Below are 24,824 nucleotides of genomic sequence, written 5' to 3' on the forward strand. Positions count from 1 at the left end.
TTTTCCTCCTAGCAATCAAAACACTGGGAGGGCGAGAGACTCACAGAAACACTCGAGAATTACCAGAAAATAATAACAGAGAGCTTAAAAAAAAGAGTGAGAGAGCGAGAGTGTGTGTGCGTGTGTGTGTGTGGGAGAGAAAAACACCCCACTACCCCCCACCAACCCACTGCGGCCTCCCTGTGGAAAACCGGGCCCCGCCCAGGCCGGCGTCCACTGGCTGCCTGGGCGGAGCCGCCGCGCGCTCACTGGTCTCTCGGGCTGTCAGTCAGGGGCGGGCCGGCGCGCGCGTCGCCGCGGGCGGGGGACGGCGGCAGATCCAGTAAGTCGGGCGGCAGCGTAGTTGCTGCAGCTGCCGCTGTCGCCGCCACATTCAACAGGCAGCAGCGACACGGTCGCGCAGCCCGGGAGAGTGAACGGTCCGCGGCGTCTGTCCGTCCTTCGTTCCGCGGGCCGTGTCAGCAGGAGCGCGACGCCGGCGCTGCCGGGGCCCGGTGACTCTGGCCTGCCGTCCCGTCCGTGCAGCGAACCCGGAGGAGCCTAGATGTTGATGGACCTGTGAAGTTAAGTTCTGGGCTCGCGCTTCCACTCTGCCGCTGCGCCTTCCTCCCGGTTTCCGTCCGCTCGTGGCACCGACATCAACCCCCCCCCGCCCCCCGCGCCCGGCCCCGGCAAATCTCGGACCGGCTCTTCTCGCTCTCTCCCCTCGGCCCCCGGTGCTGCACTCTCTCACTTCTTGGCAGTCCCGCGGCTGGGGGAGGGGCCGGGGTCACCATGGCCGAAGCGCCCCAGGTGGTGGAGATCGACCCGGACTTCGAGCCGCTGCCCCGGCCGCGCTCGTGCACCTGGCCGCTACCCAGGCCGGAGTTTAGCCAGTCCAACTCGGCCACCTCCAGCCCGGCGCCGTCGGGCGGCGCGGCCGCGAACCCCGACGCCGCCGCGGGCCTGCCCTCGGCCTCCGCTGTCAGCGCCGACTTCATGAGCAACCTGAGCCTGCTGGAGGAGAGCGGGGACTTCCAGCAGGCGCCCGGCTCCGTGGCGGCGGCGGCGGCGGCGGCGGCGGTGGCGGCGGCGGCGGCCGCAGCTGCCGCCACCGGGGGGCTGTGCGGGGACTTCCAGGGCCCGGAGGCGGGCTGCCTGCACCCGGCGCCGCCGCAGCCCCCGCCGCCCGGGCCGCTGTCGCAGCACCCGCCCGTGCCCCCCGCCGCCGCCGCCGCCGGGCCGCTAGCGGGGCAGCCGCGCAAGAGCAGCTCGTCCCGCCGCAACGCGTGGGGCAACCTGTCCTACGCCGACCTCATCACTAAGGCCATCGAGAGCTCGGCCGAGAAGCGGCTCACGCTGTCGCAGATCTACGAGTGGATGGTCAAGAGCGTTCCCTACTTCAAGGATAAGGGCGACAGCAACAGCTCGGCTGGCTGGAAGGTGAGTGGCCTCGGGGCTAACGGCCGGAGCGGGAGGGGGGCTCGGGCAGCCTGCCTGCCTCCTCCTGAGGTCGCGGTGGGGCAGATGAGGGGGCGGCTGGGCAAGTTTGCTTGGCCTGAAAGTGCAGAGCACGCGGGCAGCGCGTGAAGGGAGCGGGCGAGAAGCGGCAGGGGTGGGTTGTGGGCTTGCCCCGGACTCGTCGGGGGACCGGAATAAGTGTCTCTGCGTGCGCTCTAGTGAGAGTTGGAGCGGGACGGGGAATGGGCTCGTTGAGACCTAAGGGAGTGAAAAAAGTACGCCAAGAAGTGGACCTCCGAGCGGGCAGAAAAGTTCGCCAGTGGAAGGAAAGGGGGGTTCATTGGGAGCTGCTCCGCCACGGCCCGCGCGGACTCGTGCAGCTGCTGCTTTTCCTCCAGGACCTCGGGGGTGAGGGCGGCTCCCCTCCGCCCCCGCGGCGCGCGTCCTCCTAGCCCCGGGACGCCCCGCGGAGCCGTTTCCGCCGCTCTGGGCTGGGGAGAGCGCGGCGAGGGGCCTCAGAGCCCCGCCGCCAGGGGACCGGGCTGCAGGTGGAGGGAACAGGCAGGGCGCGAGCCGGGAGGCCCGTCGGGGATGGCCACGCAGATTTTGGAGGCCGGTGTGCATTTTGTTTTGTTTCGATTTTATTCGAAGTGGCCTCGAGTGCGGGGGGCCGGGAGCGCCCAGCCCGAGGTAGCGCCTCCGACACGTGCGAAGGGGCGGCCATCGCCTGCGGAGCGCCGGCGCCCGACCGCACGGGGCGAGCTAAAGTTCAAGTGTGACCCTCGGCGGGGGCGGGAGCTGGCGACGGCGAGGGAGGGGCCGCGGGCGCAGGAAGCGAGTGCCTTTAAAGGGCCAGCGCGCCCTGGCCTTGCGTGCCTCCGGGCCCGGCCTCGGCGCCGCGCGGCCAGCTCTTATCTGCGCCGGGAGGTACCCCCAAACTTGGCCTCGCCCAAGGTTCAAGGCCTTTAATTAGGCGAGGAGAGGCTCCCCCGGATGACCAGGGCCGGGGGCGTGTATAATCTCTTGCTTTGCCACCTCAGTGCCTTCGAGCACGGAGCTACGGATCCGAGGGGCAAGGCGGGGGGCTTTGACACTAGTGTTTTGGGGGAGTTGGAGTGGAGGTTCGAATCTAGGGAACCGTAGGGAACTTCTGCCTGCATGGAGGCCTGTAGAGGAGGTGCCTCGCACTTTTTCCCTTTCTGAGAGAGACAGGCAGACAGACCCGAGGAGAGACTCTGTGTGGGCAGGCACGTCCCTACCCCGAGGTGGAGAAGGCCCTGGGGCCCTCGGGAGGTCAGGCTCGGGGCTGGCGGTGCAGAGGCTTACCGGCCGTGCGTTCGCCCTGCGGCTGCCAGAAGCTGCCAGTTTCTCACTGTGTCACAGGTGGAAGGATCGATGCGAAGCTTCTCTAGTTGAGCTAAACTCCTTCCTTACCCCTCATCCGGACCGTACAGCTTAATACAGATTTTCCTTTGGTAAGCACTTGTTACACCAAGGTGGTTTTACATACACTGTTATCTTTGTGGTTAATGTGTGTAAAAAAGGTTAAGTTAATCACATCGTATTAAAGTTCCTGGAGAAGGAGTCAGGATCTTATTTTTTCCAAAGCGTATTTTAGAGTAAAGGCATCACTTATAACCTCATTACTAGGCATTACATGCAATTTTACCAAGTGCTTCAAAAACGTAAAGTGCCTCCTTACTTTAAGCTAGGTATACTTTTAAGTCAGAAAATCGGGGTTGCCTGCCAAATCCAATTTTACTTTAACATTTGAATTTAAGTATTTGACTGGTTTATTTATCAGTTCTACTTGAGCTGTTACAAAGCATTTGCTGTTAAAAAAAACATTTTTTGTTGTTGTTGTTGGGCATTCAAAGTACAGTATGTACTTACACCTTTTCTCATGTCCTTGGAAATGGATACAGCCTGCTTCAGCTTGCTGGAGTGGCTTTCTTTAAAGATAGGGAAAGGCAGAGTTTGGGGATTATTTTTAGTTTTGCCTCTCAAATGGCCTTAAGTCAAGGTATTCTTAAACTATTGTAGGACTATAACTTAAACGTTGAAGCTTTAGTGCTTTTTATAAAAATAGATTCTAAGGCCAAATCACCCCCCCCTGGCCATTTTTATTAGGTTCTTTACTTGTTCTAATTTTTTCCCCAAATGCAATTGTAAGTTTTTAAAAAAAATTTACTGGTCAGAGCTAGAAGATCTGTTAAATGTTAGTGAGAATTGTCTGTCCAGAATTGGAGGCCAGGTAGCAGCTCCCAGTGGAAACCTAGTGGAGCTTTGGGAGAGAGCAGGCTGCCATTCTCAAGTGAGGAAATGTTTCAGGTGCAATCAGAGTCAGTTGGTGGAAGTCAGATTACAGCAAGCGCATTTTCACTTTGAGCAAAAGGGTATTTTAAGAAGAAAAGAAACAACCTGAAGTGTTTCTAACTCATAGCTAGTCTTCTGGTTGGAGTTTTCATAAAAATGAGTTACTTGTTAAAACTAAGTTTCACTCTCAGATCTGAAAAACTTGCTTGTTTTAAACATTCATAAAAAGGAGAAATTTTACTATGACTTTTAGCTTAAAAAAATTCAGTTCTAAAATGCAAATCGACCAAAACTTAACTGTTTGAGGACTGAGGAGAGGCTGCTTTGGAAATAAATTATTTCCTGTGGTTTACTACAGGGAATTAGACTGAATCTTTAAGTAAATATAGTTTCTTGTGCTTTACTTTCTGGGGCCTGCCTGAGAATTTGGAAGTCATTTGCATGGGACAAAATGGTTTGAAAGCTGTTGAAAAGTTCAAAACCTTTTAGTTCCTTCAACACTGGTAGTATTTGTGGGGTATGCATTTTGTATTTGTAGGAATGGTATGTTAAATCTGCTTTGCAGTTGGCTAGAACTGTCATAAGGTTACACACAAAGTGGAAGTTGAGACTTTTGGAAATCCCGGGATCTTTTAAAGCATGTACAGTATTTATACATAGTGAAACTTCATTTCCGTGACCTGTTATTTTTTTCCCCTCCTATATAGAAAGCTTTCTAGAGCTTGGGAAGTAATATTGTGAGCTCTGGCTCTGTGTTTTGTGTTTTTGTTTTTTTAATAGTTGTTTTGAGCTGATTCTTGTGTTTTGCTTTGAAATTATTTGGAACACAATGTAGATTAAAAGAATGCTTCAACAGTAGAACTTAACACTTGTTAAAATTTTAAATTGTTTTATTATGAGATATCACAGATATTCTTTATTTTGGAATAAGGTTTCTTTAATTTGGTCTGTGAACTGAGAGTGCATTTCCTCGTATTTAAAAATTCATATCTATTCTATTATTAGGGTTTGCAACCTGCAGGTGAGTAATTTAGCCACAGAGGTTCCATGGCAGGGATGATGGCTGCTTTCTTGCTGCACTGTCACGTTTGACAGAATCCTGGTGAGGATTACTGAAATCACCTTACTTAAAGCCTTTCTTACAGTTGGGTGAAAATCTCAATATATGTATTTGGGGAAAGGAGCATGAGGAAAGAGAATTGGGAAAGGGCATAATACAGCGAAGTATGCTCTAAGGCTGAAAGTTATGCGGGACTGACGTGACCATGTCTCACGGCTGAGATATTTTGTTCAGAAATTCCCCAATAGTTGTCAAATATGAATACCTTAATTGCTCCTCATAAGAACTTTATTTTGATTTTACTTTTGGTCTTGTGGCACATCCTTGGGGAGATGTGGCAGGAGGGGTGGCTTCTATTTTTGAATGATACTCAGCTTTGTTTTTCTTTTTTAAAGTGGCAGACATTTGAATACTGGAAAGAAGGCATTTTTAATTCTCACGTAAACTTCAAAAAAGGTTAAAGTTTGTTGAGGCACCCCCTTCCCCCCATTACTGAAAGGCCATCACGTTGGCAATGGACACAAACATCGCCAGCTATCATGAGCTGCACAGGGGTCTTTGAAGTGGATGTATGAAATGGAGAGGGAGGAGCGAATACTCAGTGGTTGGTTAGAATCCCTAACAGGGTGCCAACTTTTTGCTCGCCCTTGCGCTCTAACCTCTTCATCCAAGCTTCTAAACTGCAATTCTGTGTGACTTCCTAAGAGAACATCTGTCCGTATTGGCCTGGAATTTCTTTGGGAAGCCCTGACTATTTGCATTTTTCTGGAACGCTCTGCCCTTGGAAACTACCCAGTACCCTGGCATCATGGGAATTGACTCTGCCAGTTTTTTTTGTCTTCGTGTGCCATCACTTTGGGGCTTCCTGGAATCCTCTTAGCAAGGCAGTGTAAACCCCATGGTGATGCGAGAGAGCAAAGGAGTTTGCGCTTGTACTCTGCATGGAATGAGCAGAGTGGGTTCAGCCCTGCCTCTCTGCACCTCAGGACTTGCCTTGGCCTTCATAGTAACAAGTTGCAGAGACTTGCCCCCGCCCCTTGGGTCAGATGACCACCTTTTGTTGGTGCACACAATATTCTGAAGTTGATGCAGTTGTTCCTCGGTTGTGAACCAGAGAAGACCAGATGAACTTGAAAGTGTTTATTTTGCTGTCTGAGGGGTAAAGGCTTGTATTCCAACGGATATGCTGTATACGAATGTACAGTGTATACAATGCACAGTAAGGTGTAGAAGGAGTCCCCCTTTTTGCTAATTCTTGATAAGGACCAACAACACTCAAGTCAGTGGCACAGAACTTCTTTGTGGAGTATTACTGCTTTTTTTTTATTGGGGTCTTCTATAGAACATAAGAAACATGCAAATGAATAATTGAACATTATTGATTTCATATGGTTCAACCTTTAAGGAGAACTTTTTTTTCACTGGCATCCCAGTTTACTCCACTCAGCCTGCCTATGGTTTATTGACTTGTGGGTTGAGCAGTGCAAACAATGAATCTTGCCTTCCTTCCCCCTCCCCCCGGCTCTTTTGTCCATCCTCATATAGCTTTATATAACCAAAAGAAAAGAAAAGCAAGCTAGTTTTGATATTGGGCCACATAAAATTGAAAAGCTAGATCTGCAACCGTTTTTCAGTTTATTTAGTGAATTTTCACCTTAATGCATTACTTAAATAAGGACATAAATTCAACTTGTGTCCTTTTTTTCAGGCCATATTCCTTATAGAAAAGAAAAATGACAGAGCTGCGTGATGAGCTTCTGTAGCCCCCAAGTCTGGGTTTCTGATGATTGCCGAAGCTGCACTCTTCATGGTCTAAGTTCTTCCCTTTTCTCAGTTTTCCCTTGACCTCTCAGTAGAAATCCTTTCTTACCTTGGGCTCAGTTACATTGTCCTGATCCTTGCCCGCATTCTGGCTTCTCCTCCAGTTGGTTCATTTTTCCTTCTATGCTCAATTGTAAGTATGCCTAGGACTAGGTGTAGACTTATTTTGATTCTTTCCTGGATAACTTACCCCTTTATTGTCCAAGTCTCCAGTTACCTTAAGGCTGTAGATGTCCCACTTTCACCTCCAATTCGACATGTCTAAACCCAAGCATACTATATTTCTTATTCCTCTCAGATGAGGTTCCCATCTTGAGTTCCCTGATTTGGTTAATGGTCTTTAGCCCTTTCCCCCATTTTCACTCCTGGATGTGCCCTTCAGCACTTTCTTCTCATGGTGTTAGTGTCCCCAAGTCTGTTAGCTCTTCTTTCTCAGGGTCTCTTGAGACTTTCACTTCCCAGCTTCTAACCACTCCCCGGGTTAACTCTTATATCAGGCCCAGTCCATCCTATCACCAGTGCTTGGAGCATCCTGTGCGCCTACTGGAGCTTCCATAAATTTTGCTTAGTCTGCAAGGTTCAAGTCAGTTCCATCAACTTTCAACCTTGGCTTGTGTCTGAAGGCATTTTCGATTCTCTGAGTGAATGCCTGGTAACCGCTTAATTCCTGCTGCTGCGTTTTTTTTTTTTTTTTGCTGTACGCGGGCCTCTCACTGCTGCGGCCTCTCCTGTTGCGGAGCACAGGCTCCGGACGCGCAGGCTCAGCGGCCATGGCTCACGGGCCCAGCCACTCCGTGGCATGTGGGATCTTCCCGGACCGGGGCACGAACCCGTGTCCCCTGCATCGGCAGGCGGACTCTCAACCACTGCGTCACCAGGGAAGCCCTGCGTATTTTAATTTAACTTTAACATCTGCATGTTTTTGGTAGCTCAGTTATATTGTAAATACATGGGTGGAAAAAATTTTTTCTTGAAACACGGATCTTTTATGTTTCAGCTTCCTCTGTGTTCAAGATGCTTACATTCTGACATAGGGAATATAGCCAATATTTTATAATAAGTATAAATGGAGTATAACCTTTAAGAATTGTGAATCACTGTATTGTATGCCTGTAGGTTATAACTTACATGATATTGTACATCAATTATACTTCAGTAAAAAAGATCACATTCTGTAATACTTGAGGATAATTTTATTAGTAGTATTACTAAAGAACAGTGATTATTTTCAGTCTATAGTCAAAGTATTTCTTTCCCATTTGTTGAATGATTATTGTGTATAAGTTGTATTAGATGCATTTGAATGATAGAAAAATGATTCAAGTGTGGATCCTGTAGGGAGATTAGATGTGACACATAATAACTATGATACATGGTAGCATGGTTAAGTGTCTTCGAGAAAAATGGAGTTCTGGGTTGGCCATTTAGGTGGGCCTTGAAAATGGGATGTTATTCTCCCAAGATTTCATTATAAAATATTTCAAACATTCAGCAGAGTTGGAAGAATTCTCCCCTGAACACCCATATACCTACCACTTAGTTTCTACTTCTGCCATTTTATTATACTTGCTTTATCATATATTTATCCATTGGCACGTCCATCTTCCCATCAATCCCTCTTAGTTTTTAAAATTTATTTTTGGAATGATGGACTGGCATTCATAAAGGCATGAAAATAGGGGAAACAGTTTCTCTGAGTGATGGATGTATGCAACACACAGAGAAGGTTTGAAAAGTGTAGGAAGGAGAGTTTCTATTGTCAGACTGAACTTGGACTTTATATACATTATGAAAATAATTCTGTGAGACTGTATGTTTGTTTTTGTAATATAAGAAATTATGAAAATAGGATTATATTTTTAGTTTTTTAAATGCAATTTCTCAGAAACGTGTTCATGTGTAAATATAGAGCATGGAATGCAGTGTAAAGACAATGTGCTGCATTTGATTTAAAACTGATATACAGAATTTGGTAATGCAGGGAACAGATTGCGTAATTGACAATGCGACATTGTCATAGTAGACATGTATAAAATGTTTAGATTTTTGCTTGGTTTGTTCTTTAAAATCAACTTTCACGCCGGGTGTCCTGGGGGCAAAGTGATTCAAACAAAGAAAGATCACTATTGATCGTAATTCTTACTGGTTTATTTTAAGTGAGACATCTTGAAGTTGAAGTTAGCAACCTTTAAATATACTTAGGGCAATTATGAGTGAAAGTTATATTGACTTGAAAAGATACTTTACAATTTAAATGTCAGTTCTCATATTGTATTAGCTAAATATTAGATATCCTTGATAGCTTTCTCATTGTATTATATCTTTACACACTAACCCAAGTACAGGATGAAGAAGGTTATAATGAGATGTCTCAGCAGATCCAGAGGAGGTTAAATTTGGATAGGCTAAACCCAAAATTGATGCCAAGCAGATAGACATAACTGCATGTATTCAGAATACTTGGAATGAGTCGGATTAGCTTTCGGTGAACTAAAAGCTTTAAACGATAAAAACTCTACTGTGGCACATCAAAAGGCAGAAATACAGATTTATTAAAACTTATTAGCCATTTCAGGAATGACAGGTGTTGAAGAAATGTAGGAAACTATTTTACTAGTGTAAATAGTAGCAGGTAGCACTTTATTCAAAAGATACCCTGCTGTGGGGAGGGGGACAGTGAAGCAAAAATAGACTGCAAAACTCACCACTGTGAGGTTTTGTTAAATGAGCAAGTTACCTTCCACATGGATGAAACAGCTTTCAAAGCACGCCAGGCCATCACAGTTGCGTGGCTGCTAATGATGTCAGGGTAAACTAGTCAAACGCAGGTAGGAAACAATATGGAATTGGCCAATCTAATTTTTTCCCGCTATTAATGTTTGTAGATTGAGTGAGGGTCAAAATTGCAGGCTGTGTCTTTGGTCTTTTCATTCCATAAGTAGAGGGAGATGTGAAACATCTTCATTCTTCAACGTGAGGGGTTTTACCTCCCTCTGGGAGGAGAGTCAGAAGCAGTGTAGAGATCTGTGGGAGGATAGGTCATTTCTTCCAAGGTAGCCCCATTCCTGCTGACACTAAGTCATATGAGTTCTTTAACTCTCAGTGATCGTGGGTGGCACTACCGTCTTTTGAGAAGAGAATGTCACCTCTGAAGCATGTGGCCCACTGGTCTGTACTGTGCGCCTGTGACCTGGGCTGTGCTTTTACCTGCAACAAGCCCTGCGCCTCTTATTTACACCCCTGCTAGCCACATGCGTGGAAATCCCGAGGCTGCCACCTTTTTTGAGTGTGACTTGGTTCTGAAAATCTCTGTGTAGATCTTTGACCTAAAAAGAAAATCTTTTTCTGCCTTGATTAATTTTCCCCCTAGATGATATTTGTGTTAATTACAGTGTCATTCTTTGTGTGGCTTAAGTTACAGAGCTGATCCTAATACTAAACTCCATGACCTTAACAGCTCTGGAGATGCTGTTTAAAAGCAAACAGCTGATTAAAAGCAAAACTGTAACGAGAGACAGGGTGGCAAGAGCCAGTGGCCTGTGTCCATTTGTTTTTCCTCTGTTTAAGTCAAACAGATATTTCTCAGTTGCCATTCCTCCCAAATCTAGAAAATGGGTCATGGTTTTGTGAATCTCTCCTTTTGTTATATTAGAGATTTGCTAAGAATCAGGGTTGAGAAAAAATGTTTTTCTGTTTACAGCCATGATCCCGAAGTTGTTACACAGCTGCCTTTGCATTGCTAGTGAGGGGCCTGGTTTGCTGAGTTAAAACTTTGAAAGTAGCTAAAGGAACCTGGCTTCAGGAAGGGGGAGGGGACCTCAGTGGTTGCATTCTGTACCTGCAGTAAAAAAGTCTGAAAGAGCATGATTAGCCCCCTCAGTCTTATTTGGACTCAAGCCAAGAGAGAGGCCTAGTGAAGGAAGGAGGGAGAGGAGAACCAGTTTGGGTTTTGTGGGAAGGTCTGGAGGCACTTAGCGCCTTCTAGCACTGCCCCCCACCCCCAAATCAGTTTTTCTATTTTAGTTGGAAAATTAGTGCTTTTCCTCCACTAGTATCATGTCTCAGAAGCCCACCATGCAGGTGGCTTGAGGGAAGACCCATCTTGTCCGAGTTGAAAATGCCTGCACACAGAACTGGGGGCGGGGGCGGTATCTTTGCAGTGGTGTTTGAGGGTAAGAGTGAAAAGGGTCTGTCTGAAAAGAAATGCATTTGAATTTCAAGTCCAATTTGGAGAGATAAATTATGATTGAATTACATAATTCCTAGATTTGTAAATATTGTGTATCCTTCAAAGCTTGAAAACAAAATAACCACATAAATATCTGGAAATGGTCTATATAAGTAAATATATCATACCTCAGACAGCTTGGTTGTTTGGAAGCTAGGTCAAAGGAAATGGTTTGCATATGGTTTAGCTAGAGGCTCTTATTTTGGCAGATTCTCGAGGCAGTGTATTTTACTGCACTCCTATTTTGACATGAATTTTTTCACTTGTTAAGTGTAGGGTTGCATCAAGATAGGTGCATTCGAGATGTTATAGCGTCTTTATTCTGTGATGCTTGATTTGCGGAATCATCAATTTGTCACACCAGTGAGTGTTCCTTGTCAAGTTTCAGCCCGCCAAACTGTGATTTGAATACTGGAGAAACCCAGCTACCTTAAGGCAGGCGTTACATCACCTGTCTGTTCTGCAGGGCCAGCTCTGAAGGGGTCGGAGGGGACATAGTTGCAGAGGGGAACTTGTTGAACTTGTAAATATCAACGGAGGTTGTTTGTGTACCTGGTACCTCACTGGTTTGGTTGCATCTCTCTAAACTTGAATGGAAATGTTTTTTCTCTGGATGGGTAGATATGCATGCCATCATGAAATTTACATGCAATGAATGTGAAAGCTTCCTGTGGACCATCCTACTGAGAGACCTTTTTGTAATCTGTGTGACTGTATTGGTCTCTCTCCTTCAGCCTTTTGGAATTTAACTTTCTCTTTAGTGGCCCATTATGACATTTGCATACATTGAATGTGAAAAATTCCTCCTATACACTCACTCTTCCGTTACCTGTGTGCCCAGAGGGTTTCTTGACCCCTTTAGAATTCATGAAATAGAATTACTTATGTAGGGCCTGGATTTATATTTACTATATACATTTGCATTAACGTGCAGCCTTTCAGATTGTGATCTAACACTGATTTTAAACATAGTATTTGATGGCTTTACATTTTAGAAGAGGTCACCATAATGGTTTTTATTGCTGTTTTTATTATCTTCTGAAATACGTGGGATAATTAAAAAATTAATGCTAAAGAAATTTTTTTAGGGTTAAAAATTCCTATAATTAGGCATGTTTTGATGCGATTTACATCCTCTTTTTTGCTTCTGTAGTGGATACTTCCCCAGCTGTGACCACATTGCTTTGTAGCAGTCCTGTATTATTATATTCCAGTATTTCTGAGGTGCTTCCTTAAGGTGCTTTATATTTCTTGAAATGCCATTTTGACGCCTTTGATAATTATACTGAGAACATATTTTGAAAAAGCAGAAGTCACATTAAAATTTTGTAAGATGATTGTCAAAAGCTTCAAGAATTACTCTCCCCACACTTCAGTGTTTAGGCGGGTCCTTGAGTTGGAGGACTAGTGCCCCCGGCCCCCCCCCCCCCCCCCCCGTCTGTCACCAGTCACCATCGTTTCAGAGATCCTTTCAGAGACTGCCCTTCTTCATGATTTTTTTAGCCTGAATTTCTCACTGTGGTGTCTAACTCAGAAGTAAATATTCTTAAAGTAATCTGTTCAGCCTAGTTGTTACAAGCCATTTAGTGAGTAGCTTGAATATTAAAGTTTGTGCCATTGCATTCCTTAGTGTGACTGCTTTATTTTGAGCTAAAGGGTGGGTAGAGAATAAAATGGAGAGAATATTGATACTGATACAACCCATATTTACGCTGAGTGTTTTTTCTCCACGAACAATGGGAGGGTGCATGTTTGAAGTCAGTCAGTTTCAGAATTTACCTTTTGATTGCATGCCTTATAAATTGTATTTCTAAGAAAAAAATTAAAAATACTGATTATTGTGCTGTGTGCTCCCGTTGAATAATGTAAATGATCTTGGGTTATATCAAATGCTGAATGTATTCCTAGAAGGAATTTCTGCTTAAATTTCTTCTGTGATGAAATTATGGAGACATTTTAATCAAAGACAAGCTGTTGATGGCTATGTTCTTAGACTAACCATAATTTCTGCCTGTATTTATATTTAAAAGCCAAGAAGAGAAAAGGGAAAACACGTTCAGTCCTGGAAGTCTTGAGCTGAGATCGATTCCACTGCGATTGACAACTCAGGGCCTGCAATTAAGCCTCATTTACACTCCCCACCTCCATTTGTGTTTCAAATAACTCTCTTAAAAGAGTCCTGGAAGGAAGAATTAATGAAGTCAGAGGATAACATGAAAACTTAAAACATTTCAGAGGGATTCCTTTCATGACTAAATTCTTTGTGATCCTTAACTGTGTGAATACACCCCTGGGATTGGAAATGGAGACACCCCCCTCCCTTTAATCACGTGCCCCATTCAGCTCGTTTCTGGGTGGCTTGCTGAGACTGTTTCAGGGACTCGCTTAAAACAATGACATTGAATTTTATTAAGCACGCGTTCAAGTCCACCACCTGCCTTTTGCACAAAAGCTCACCTCTCCTGGTGAGCTATCCTTGCTCCCCTGGGCTGCTGTCTTGTTACTCAGGCCTGAAACAAGGTAGCAGCCGGCTTTCTGCAGACCTGCACAACGGCACATCACCACCTCACGGCCCACCAATAAGAGCATAATGACTTGTTAGACCACATTTACTGTGCAGATGAACTTGAATGTCACTAGGACAGCATACCCCTGTAAGCTTAAAAACGTTTGAATTTAATGTCCCTTCTGTCTTTCATCAGGTTATAGCTTTGGGATTTATAGTTACTCATCCTGGCTGTAATTATATTAGTAGTATTTTTGTTTGGCCAGATCTGAGGCATGACCTTTGCCATCCTGCTTGGCTGTGCTTGGGAATTTGACATCCTTCAATTTAGATGGAATTCCCTTGCTTTGTTTCCTGTGATAGTGTGGGGAATACACATTTTGGCTTTTTCAAGAGAAGTGGAGGAAGACAGGAAAAAAGTAGAATTGGAACGCACAAAGGAGGGTATTAATTTTTTCTGCTGGGCGTGGTTCACTTGGCATGCTTTTTATCAGGAGTCTGAGCCTACAAAAGTAGTTAATGCAGAATACTCGGAAAATGCTATACTCATCCCTAGTTTTATTTTCTCTGATCTGGATTTAAATTTATCACTGGTTTGACATTTTAGGGTCTTTGAGCTGTTTTTCATTTAAGTACACTTGGTAAAAAGAACTAAAATTCTTACGTTTTTGTGATGTCTTTACCAGTCCTAAGTATGCCATCAACTGCAAAGAAAACTGCAGAGGGGGAACATATTTGCACCCCTCTCTGAGGGGGGAGTGTTTTGCTGCTACTGACTAAAAGTTTACATGTGTGATTCTGTTTCCTGAATGTAGTCAAAACCGTCAAAAATTATCCCCTTTGAATTGTCATGAAATTTTAGTATCTAAAATTTGATGAAGTGGAGAGAAAAGTTGAAGCCAGAGTTTTACAATGTTTTCCTTTTAAAAGTTGCAAAAGTCACCTTTTGCTTTAAGTGCTTTAAACAGAAGATCATAATCCGTGTCCCCTGCCTCCCAATAACCCATTAATAGGCTTGCTTTTGTGTTAATTTTCTCATTTCCCATCTAAGGTTAATATCCGGGGTAGGTTAGTTAGCAGTGTACACTGTAGGGGGAGTCGATCTGTTCTGTTCTCAATTATCCAGTAAATGAAGAATAACCCGTGCAGCCTTCTGAGCTTTTGAGGGCACACATCCAAATGCCTGTATTAAAAGGGCACTTCTTTTTGATTATCTCCTACCCCCGCTCCCTACTTTTTCATCTCCTTTTTGCTTTCCTTCTCATTTTCAGCCCCCTCATTTATTTGCTTTGAATACATTTCTCCAACTTATTAATGTAAATTAGGTGAGATCTTTCTTTAAAGGTTGTTGCTGGTTACTGGTGTGTTTTACTTCATTACAGCTACCCCATTGTATTTTCGACTGCCATTGGAAATGGTCATTAAATTATTAATAGATCTGATCCCATTAAGAAGTATTTACAAGGAGATTTCTATCTGACAAGTTGTCTGTATAGGAGTTATGTTAAATTGTTGGCATTCCCATTTATCTCCTAGTCGTTGGGTTTTGGCTCGAGGCCTTTAAAACTTACTGAACTGTGTGTAAGAGAAGGTATGAGGAATCATGAAGTTTTTAGTTGAACAAATTTTAAAACTGCTTGGTGTAGGAGCCTCCGCTTGGCCACTTGGAGATTCTGAGAATCACTACCTCGCACGCTGCTGAAAAGTTTATTTCTATATCGAGCCTGTGTGTTCACGTGTAATTCCCTTCCTCCCTGCCCCCGGCTTGCTTCTGGATTTTGGAGCTACATTGACTTAGCTTAATTAATTTCCCCTTCAAGTACCTGAAGCCAATTCCCATAATTATTCTTTTCCCAGCTAACCAGTCCTAACTCCTTAATAAACCCTTCCAGGGACTTAAGATTTCTGTACGTTGTCAAAACACAGAACCCCAAACCCAGTTGTCTGTGGATGGGGAATGACCAGTGGAGTACACGGCGGGGCTGGTAGTGCCCTTGTCCAGGGACAGCATGCTTCTGGTAGGGTGGCTTGAGAAAGCCTGTGCTAGCTTTTGGATGCTGTGTCACCCTTTGACATAGAAGAGAGGTAAAAGAACAGGGCCAAGAGGCCTGTGTGGATTCTTGTCAGTGTTTGGTTAGGTTGGTGGTCCTGTGATTCAGGTGAACAAGCTAGAAGTCCCACAATAAGCAAGGCACATAAAGAGAAAGTCCTCGAGGAGGAGAGTAACTGAGGGGAATAAGCTGAATGGAAGAACTCAGTGTATTTTAGCCTTTTAAGCTAAATATATGTTAGTATGTGTTTGCCTGTCTTGAAAGTTTTGTGTTTTTTTTTAAACTTCAGTTTGTACTGGTAAGTAGGCAGGGTTTTGAAAGGAAGGAAACAGCTTTTTGGATGTGGGATAGTCCAAATGTATAGATGTAAATTTCCACTGAATCTGCACTACCAAATCCATCCCATTCAGTGATGTGTAGTTAACCTATATTTGACTTTTGGGACGAGAGAACCACACCAAGGTGCAAGATGTGAGTAATCATAGGCATATCGGTGTTACGCTAGGTGTGTATTGTCACCAGCTCTTCTTTTTGAGCTGAAGTGTGTCTTCGAGCTTTTCAGTGGTGCATCTTGAACTTTGTCTTTAGCCATAGTCTGGATTAGCAAAGTCTGCAACCTTCCTGCTCCATCTGTGTTAAATGTGGAAATTACTAATATTGAGATGGGTGGTGTTGGTTGATTTCACATTCTGAAGTTTTAAATTTTAATTTCTGGCCTAGAGAATATGAGGCCATAGGCTGGAGAAGTCTGTGCATTAGTAAAAGCAATTAAAATCTCAGGGTTGTTTGGTTTTTGTGCTTTAATGAGGAGAGAGAATGCCGCCCCTGCGTTTTGGGTGAGTAATTCCATAGATAGACCTTTTATCTATTGATTACAGAGATTTGACCCAGTCAAACCAGGCTTTATGGGGTTGGGGTCTGCAATACTAAGGATGCGAAGTTCCTGTAAACCACTTAGGAAGCACCTGAGCCAATACTGTATGTGTGACCTGGTACATCCCTCACGTTACAGATCTTTTTACATCATGAGTTCTCTGGGTCCATTGGATTTGATGCTCACCCTTATTACTGCCTTCTCATTGGTCCTCCCAGTAACTTTTCCTTTTCTGTTCAAGGCAGCAGAGTTCCCACTCCTTCCTTGTCAGTCCGAATGGAAACATTGCTTACCTGGCTCCACTTGGGGTCAGCCAAGGTGGGAGAGGAACACTAGTCCTGTTTTAATCACAGATTGTTGGGAATAATTGGCTAGCCGGTGCCAGTGTCTGCAAAACATGCTTAGATCCATGGTTAGATATCTTTTCTCACACGCCTGGGAGGATGACCTTAGATCACCAGGGTGTTTGAGAATCGATGTTGGGGTCATTTCAGAGCTATAAGAATTCCCTCTAGCATTTGCTTTTTGTAATGCCCTCATGAGCCTAGCCCAGATCTGTGATTTTTCAGTAAATATTAGGGGTCCTGGATTTTCTTTCTAGATTGGTAACCTGATAATTCATATTTAGACAAGTCACATCACTGCTGTGTTAGCTTCTTTATCTGTAAAATGGGGTTAATGATACCACTGGGGAGTGCCTGTAGAGCAGGTTGGGGCGCTCAGAGTAGGGAGCTGTGTAGTTAGGCCGCGTTGTACATTTTAGTATTAGCCAAGATACTTGGGCTTAAAATTCAGAGTAGCTGAGAGTCTGGGGCTTTCATTTTTTGTTTCTGGGCTTCTTGATTATATAAAATACGTTTAGGTAAAAAACAGAATAGAACCAAAGAAAGCTAAAACTCCTAACTAGGTCTTTCTTTCCTGAACTTTCCTAGTACTTCTGTAGCAAGTTTGAGGAGGGTGCTCTGGAGACTCGTTTTGTGTTTTGGAAGAACTTCGGATAGTACGGGAAAAGAGCTGGTGGGTTGTATTTGGATTGTATAAATATGGATAATTTATTTTTTCTTTATATTTTGCCTTTTTACATTTTTTTAAAACATCTTTATTGGAGTAGAATTGCTTTACAATGGTGTGTTAGTTTCTGCTTTATAACAAAGTGAATCAGTTATACATATACATATGTTCCCATATCTCTTCCCTCTTGTGTCTCCCTCCCACCCTCCTTATCCCACCCCTCTAGGTGGTCACAAAGCACTGAGCTGATCTCCCTGTGGCCTTTTTATATTTTAAGCAACAAACACTTGTATTAGAAGTATTAAGTGTTTGAAATGAAAATGCAGTTTGGAGTTTTCCATCCCTCCTCCTCCTCGAGAGAGAGAATATTGGATTCAAGCAAGTGATTGCATAAGCATGTAAGATAGCTATCATTACTATCCCCATTTTTTAGACAAGGAAACTGAGGCATAAAGTTAAACAGCCCAGTGTCACACAGTAAGTGATGGAACCAAGAAGCCATGGGTTTTTATTGTAGATCTCAGACTCTTAAGCACTTCACTTTGCTACATCAGAGAGAATGATTTTCTTTGGAATCTTGGAGGAACAACTAGGACTTAAATTTAAAGTTGGAAATATGAAGGTGAAATTAACAGGTAGATAATCAGTTAATTAACAGAATCTAAACAATTAATGCACATACCGACAATCCGAAGACAGAAATTTTGCTGACCTGTCCAGTTAGTTAACTAGACTCTTAAAGATGAAAAAGTACATTGGTATAGTGAGCCTTTGGGGTAGTGAATTTTCTTGTCCTCTGAGGAGAGGAAGGAGTGCATCTATGGTGATGATTAATGAGAGGTTGGGAGAAGTGACCCAGTGACCCAGTCGTGGCTCACAGTGTGGCAAAAAGGAGTTTTTGCCCCATGTTTTCCTCACCAGATGGAGAGTGAGTGCTAGAGTGTTCTGTGAGCTCTGTCACTATGTCCACACACTGCTTAGGAGGAGGAAAAGTACTTCCTGTCACAGGGAGATGGACTTGGCCTGTTGATGCTCTGGGGTTGACAAATAGAAAGAACAAATACTGACCCATTTGGACAGAAAAGACTTTGTTTGGGGTGAACTTACGCTTCAGGAAGGCTACTAAGCCCTCATTTAAGGGACAAAGATGAGGTGAAATTCTTAGCTAAGCTGTCACCCAAACTTTACTAAGTGCTGGTCAGTCTTCTTTACCATTTGGCCGTGTTTCCGTTGCCCGGATGGGACCTTACTAGATAGTTCATCGGTCTGTATCATCCCGGATTCCCCTTGTTGAGAGAAAGTCTTTGGTTTTGCTTTGGAAGTTGCTTGGCGAGAGTATTGTGGTTTGGAGGAAATGATAGCCCGGGCTTCAGAGATAAATACTGCTTGGCTTTGGGTCCTGCTTCCAAATACTGTTCCTCCTCCCTACCTTTCCCATACAGCCTTTAAAAATCACGTCAACCTACAGTGATTATTTCTTCCAACTACTTTTGTGTATGTTTCTTGTGTGAAGTGGTGGCATGTTAGATTTTTCCTGAATAGGTAGTTCCTGATAGATGGACAGGATTTGTGCCATTTTATTTAGTGTGGGGTTTTGTAGAGGGTTATTAATATTTATTTTATTTAGATAATGGAATTTCTGTTTCCCTAAGTAAAAGGGCTCCTTTTTGGAGAAGTAGTGTTTAGAACCTGGAGTACTGTCACCAATCCATTCAAGCTTGTTGAACTTAGCAGAACTTTGGACAAGTTAACATTAAGTATAGGTTTCCTCATCGGTAAAATGAGAATAATACATCCTGGGATTTTTGTGAGGGCTAAGAGATTGGGGTTGCCACATAAGAAGGCGAAGGTGATTGTCTCCTCTGTCCTCGATCCATTTTATCTGGAGAGATTTTTCAGATAGAAGAGAGAAAGGAAAAAATTCTCCAGACGTACCTCATTTTATTGCACTTCCTTTTATTGTGTTTTGCAGATACTGCTTTTTTTTTTTTTTAATTGAAAGTTTGTGGCAACCATGCGTGGAGCAAGTCTATTGATGCCATTTTTCCAACAGCATGTGCTCCCTTTGTGTCTCTTTGTAATTTTGGTAATTCTTGCAATATTTCAAATGTTTTCATTATTACATTTGTTACGGTGATCTGTGATCTCGGATGTTACTATTGCAACAAGATTACAACTCACTGAAGGCTCAGATGATGGTTAGCATTTTTTAATGAAGGTACGTATGGCTTTTTTAGACATAATTCGATTACACACTTAATAGACTACAGCATAGTGTAAAGATAACTTTTATATGCACTGGGAAACCAAAAAATGTGTGCGACTCACTTTATTGCGTATGTGCTTTATCGCGGTGGTCTGGAGTGGAACCCGCAACATCTCCGAGGTATGCCTGCATTTCTACATTCCCTACAAAAGACTAGGCCAGTGGTTCTCAACCGGGAGGGATTTTGTCCCCCAGGGGACATTTGGGAAAGATGTTTGGTTGTCAGAATTGGGGATGGGGGTAGGGCTGCTGCTAGCACCTAGAGGGGAAAGACCAGGACTGCTGCTGAACACCCAGCAGTGCCCAGCACAGCCCTCCAACAAAGCGTGGTTGGGCCTCAGATGTCAGTACTGCTGAGGTTGAGAAGCCTTGCTCTATGCAAAATTACCCTCTATTATTCTTTTTCCTGCACTAGAATTTCGTTATTTATTGTTTACTAAGTGACTTCAAAACTTCTGCCCTCTGCCTGGTGTGAATATAAAGTTTGCTTCAGTTCTTTTCTTAGGACGGTTGCTGCCTTCTGAAATCCTAGGTCCCCCGGGGTGTGTGATGGCAAAGGCTGGTCCTTGCACGCTTATGGGGTGGGCATTGGTCGTGCCCCACTCCTTCTGCAGGACTCCCTTCCTCCCCTGCTGCCTCTTTTGCCCACCTCCTTTAGGAAGCTTTTCCTGATTCCTCCCCAGTTGAATGGGATCTCTCTCTTTCCTTTGATTCCTGTGATGGGTATGCTTTCTCATGGATTTGTCTCTTGCTTTCTGTCTCTCCATGGGCTGCAAGCTCTTTAGGGCAGAATTCTTCCCTTCTCTTTCTCGGTTCCTGGAAACACCTAAGTATAGTTCCTCCCACATAAATGGATATGAAACAGACATTTAGAAAATAATACATTACATTATTCTTGATGAGGACAGAAAAACAATTTATTTTATTCTTTCATATTACATTTTCGTGCGTCACTTTAATATTCCTCTGTAAGTTAGATGATGGTGATGCCAGAGGTTCTCATCTGGCTTGACGTGTTTTTCTAGAGCAGCTTTTTAAATTACTGGGTCCTTAAATTATCTGGTTCACTGTCATTGTACTAACCTAACCTAAACCAGTCCATGCTGTTCCTAAATTTAGGAAGGAATGGAATCCTCCACAGTATTCCAGTCTTCTCTGCCGCTGAACTATGCTGGCAGAAAAAGAAATTCCAAGAATTAAAAAAATAGACACAAAAGTGGGCAGCCATGTCACTGTTAACTAAGTAATAGACTGTTGGTAAAAATGTGTATTGCAACTTGAAGTGATCCTGAAGTGTGGTGCTTCAAACATGTTATTCTCATCTGTAGTTAATTTACACATTAAACATACAATTTTCCTGAAATTCTGTAGTTGGTTATCTGAACTATAGATGTGACAGTTATTCTTATAAAGGTAATTGTTGCTGAGGAAGTCCATATTCTAAAGTGATGAGAACTCGGGTTTGCTAGTCACATGCCTGGGTTGACTCCTGCCCTTAGCACTTAGCAACTTTGTCACTTGGGCCTCACTGTGCTTTAGTTTTCTCATCTGAAAAATGTAAATAGTAACTCTCTTGTAAGTTGTTGTGAGAATTCAGGAAAGTATGAACTACTCTAGGGCGGTGTTTGGGATGTAGGAAGTGTTGCTTTATAAACGGTGGCTATTACTACTTTAGCATGGAACAGAGTATATATAGAAGGCAAGAAAGATGAGACTGACATTTTTTGAGTTGGTTAAAATGTGACAGATAGGAACACCTGGGTCAAGGGTGAAATCCCCACGTGGACCTGTTGTAAGCTTTTACACTAGGATCAGTAGCCGTTGCATACACCTGCCACTGCTAGAAGGGCTGATGGCTGTCGAATTGGGAATCTTCCTGTCTGATTTCTGAATCCAGACTTCCTGACGGGTGAGTGAAATTCATAACCTCTTTGCCTCATTTTTCTCATCTGTAAATCAGGGTAATAATGACTGAGGGTTGTTTTGAGAACTGTATGAGTTAATATGTGTGAAGTGCTTAAAGAACAGTGCCTGGCACAGTCATCGTTCAAGAAATGTCCCAGTTTATAATCACTGTCATTTATTCAGCTTGTACCTGGTGGCAGGGACTGTGCTTGGCTTGTTGTGAGATGTTATTTGGTTCTCAGACCAACCTTTCAAGGTAAGTATTATCCTCAGGAGACCCCTAGAGTTAGAAGAACTCGCCCAAGATTGTGTAATTTGTTGTGGCAGAGGTATAACTGACCCCACAGCTTGTCCCACAGACCTGTACTACTGTGGGACTGTGAAATGCATGTATTGGGTCCCCCAGCTAGACTGCAGCGCATCCCAGAGGCCAGGGCCACTCTCAAGCCCCTGAGATTGGGCAGGGTGGGCCCCCAGTGGAAGGCAAAGGACTCGGTGAAGCCATCACACTCATCAGGGTGTTCCTGACCGCCAGAGGCCCTTCCTGCAGAAGGGACCAGCCCTGCCCAGTTGTAGAGGGCAGTGGTTAGAGGTGAGAAATCTAGTCCAAGGAATTGCCCAGACATGACATCTTCTACATTTCTCATACACAAATTCTCTGCCAGGATTGTTGTAAAAGTATTTTCATTATAGTCTTAACAGGGTATTCGTTTAAGGATTATAAACCTGATTAACAAAAATTTCACTGGTGTCTGACAAGCAAATTACGAAGCTGAGTAAAAACAAAACTGACCATGGTAATTTCTTTTTTTCTTTTTAAACAACCTTGGCAACGTATAAAGTGCCTCCTCCTCATTCCGATGTGTCGCAGTATTAAACTGTAAATTAAGTCTTGAGAAGTTGCCCTTCTGTGTTAAAAGCCTTTTTATTAGAAACAATTAAAATTTTTTCTTAATATTAAGAGAAGCTTGTAATGTAATGGTTCTGTAAAGCTACAGACTCCTTATCTTCTTTCTTCCTAGGAAGAATTGAAGAAGCAGAATGAATGGGAAGCAATATTTTTCTAAACTTTTTTTTGGTTAGTTAATGTGGAAATAGGCCTTAAGATTTCTTGATTGAAAGGCTCTTCTGGTAATAAGCATTTCGGATGTCTAATATTTCATTTCAAGCATGTAGAACAATGCCAGATGCCCCATAAGGTTGGTTATGACTTGTAAATGTCATGAGTTAGGTTTTAGACGCCTAGATTTTAGTGAATGACGCTAAAATGATGTTGCAATTGTACATTTATTTTTAAAAAAATTAAGACCAAAGTCACTTTTCTTAGTAATTATTACTCAGAGTGACTTAAAAATTATATGTTTTCTACTACAACTTTTTAGGTTTGTATTCAGTTTATTGAACATGGGACTTCTTTGTTAATGTCTAAGTGAGATTTGTTATTGCCTATATAGCAAGATAATTAAATATGTACTCTTGTAGACATGAACCAGTTAAATTGCTGAGTCTTCTGAAGATTTCCCCAACACAAAGCAAGATTTTGTGGTGTCATTGGGAAAACTCTAAGGTGACTTTGTCATGGGCAGTTTTATTAGAAAAGTGAGGCTTCTTTATCTTTTGCTGTAAAATCACATAGCTATGGAATATCAAACCTTGGTATCCTGTCATACCTGTCTGTCGCATGGGCAAACACTTTGATGTTCAAGAGCTTCCAGTCTTAATAGTTAAGTGCTTTACTCGGTATAGTGCTTTGTAACTTTGTTTTTATCACCCTGGTTGCTTGGCTTAATACATACAACAGGTATTTCTACTGAGGATGTGTGCCCGGGCCAGTGTTACCCAGGGGGCTGCTGAGGTAGTTTGAGTTCCTATAACTGATTATAAGGAGACTGTGAATTCTTTCCTTTGCCATTCAGAGAGTTACTGTGTGTCAGTATCTTTTAGGTAAGGAATGGATAGACGTTCACACTGATATTTTTTCATAATAGCTTTATTGAGATATAATTTACATACCATACAATTAACCTATTTAAACAGTATAATTCAGTGTTTTTAGTATATCCACAGAATTGTGCAGCCATCACCACAATCAATTTTGGAACATTTTCATCACTCCCAAAGAAATGGGTAACCGTGGCTAGTCACTCCCCATTGCCCCCTACCTTCCAACCCTAGGCTCCTAACCGTTCATCTGCTTCTGTCTTTATGGATTTGCCCATTCTGGGCATTTCATATAAATGGATTCATATAATATGCAATCTTTTGTGACTGGCTTTCACTTAGCATAACATTTTCAAGGTTCGTCCATGTTGTACATACGTACTTCATTCCTTTTTATTGCCAAATAGTATTCCGTTGTGTATGACTATACTACGTTTTATCAGTTGATGGACATTTAGGTTGTTTCCACCTTTTGACTATTATGAATAATGTTGCTCTGATCATTCATGTATAATTTTTTTGGTGTGTGGACATAACTTTTTATTTCTCTTGGCTTGGATATATACCTAGGAGTGAAATAGGTGGGCCACGTGGTAACTCTGTGTTTAGCCTTTGAAGAACTGCCAGACTTTTCTAAAGTGGCTGCATCATTTCATATTTCTACTAGGAGGGTATGAGGATTCTAATTTCTCCATATCCTTGGCAATGCTTGTTACTGTCTTTTATTTTAACCATCCCAGTGGATAGGAAGTGGTACCTCATTGTGGCTTTGTTTTCCATTTTTCTGATGGCTAATGACGTTGAGCATCTTAATGGCCATTTGCATATCTTCTCTGGAGAAATATCTATTCAGATTCTTTACCCATTTTATTTATTATTTTTTTAAAAAGGTTTTTGTTTTTGTTTTTATTTTGGCCTCGCCACATGGCTTGTGGGATCTCAGTCCCCGACCAGGGATTGAACCCAGGTCACGACAGCGAAAGCGCCGAATCCTAATCACTAGACCACCGGGGAGCTCCCTGGGTTCTTTACCCATTTACAAATTGTGTTATTTATGTATTTTTAAATTGAGATTTAAGAGTTCTTTATATATGCTAGATACAAACCCCTTATCATATATATGATTTGCAGATAATCTCTCCCATTCTGTGGGTTGCCTTTTCACTTTCTTGGTGGTGGTGTGATATTTTTTTTCTTTTTAAAATTGTGGTAAAGCCACATAAATTTACCATCCTAATCATTTTTAAGTATCTAGTGCAGTGGCTTTAAGTACTGTCATATTGTGCGCCCATCACCACCATCCATCTCATACAATATTTGTCTGTTTGTGACTGGCGTTTTTCCACTTAGCATAACGTTTTCAAACAGATATGGTTATATAGAACAGAATTTCCTTCCCTTTTGA

At 43.2% G+C, this 24,824-nt stretch overlaps 1 protein-coding gene across 1 annotated transcript in view; it reads left to right on the plus strand.

The window, feature by feature from the left end:
* The first annotated feature begins 305 nt into the window (after positions 1-305).
* FOXO1 (forkhead box O1) overlaps positions 306-24,824 on the plus strand; it is a 91,973-nt gene continuing 67,454 nt past the window's right edge. The window contains exon 1 of the mRNA XM_022574721.3: positions 306-1,422. Within this exon, the coding sequence (XP_022430429.2) occupies positions 775-1,422 (648 nt within the window). The 5' untranslated portion in view covers positions 306-774. The remainder of the gene's footprint in view (positions 1,423-24,824) is intronic.

The sequence above is a fragment of the Delphinapterus leucas genome, chromosome 18 (assembly GCF_059928025.1).
Source record: "Delphinapterus leucas isolate spDelLeu-1000000601 "Yukka" chromosome 18, BTC_Dleu_Yukka2, whole genome shotgun sequence".
Lineage (NCBI taxonomy): Eukaryota > Metazoa > Chordata > Mammalia > Artiodactyla > Monodontidae > Delphinapterus > Delphinapterus leucas.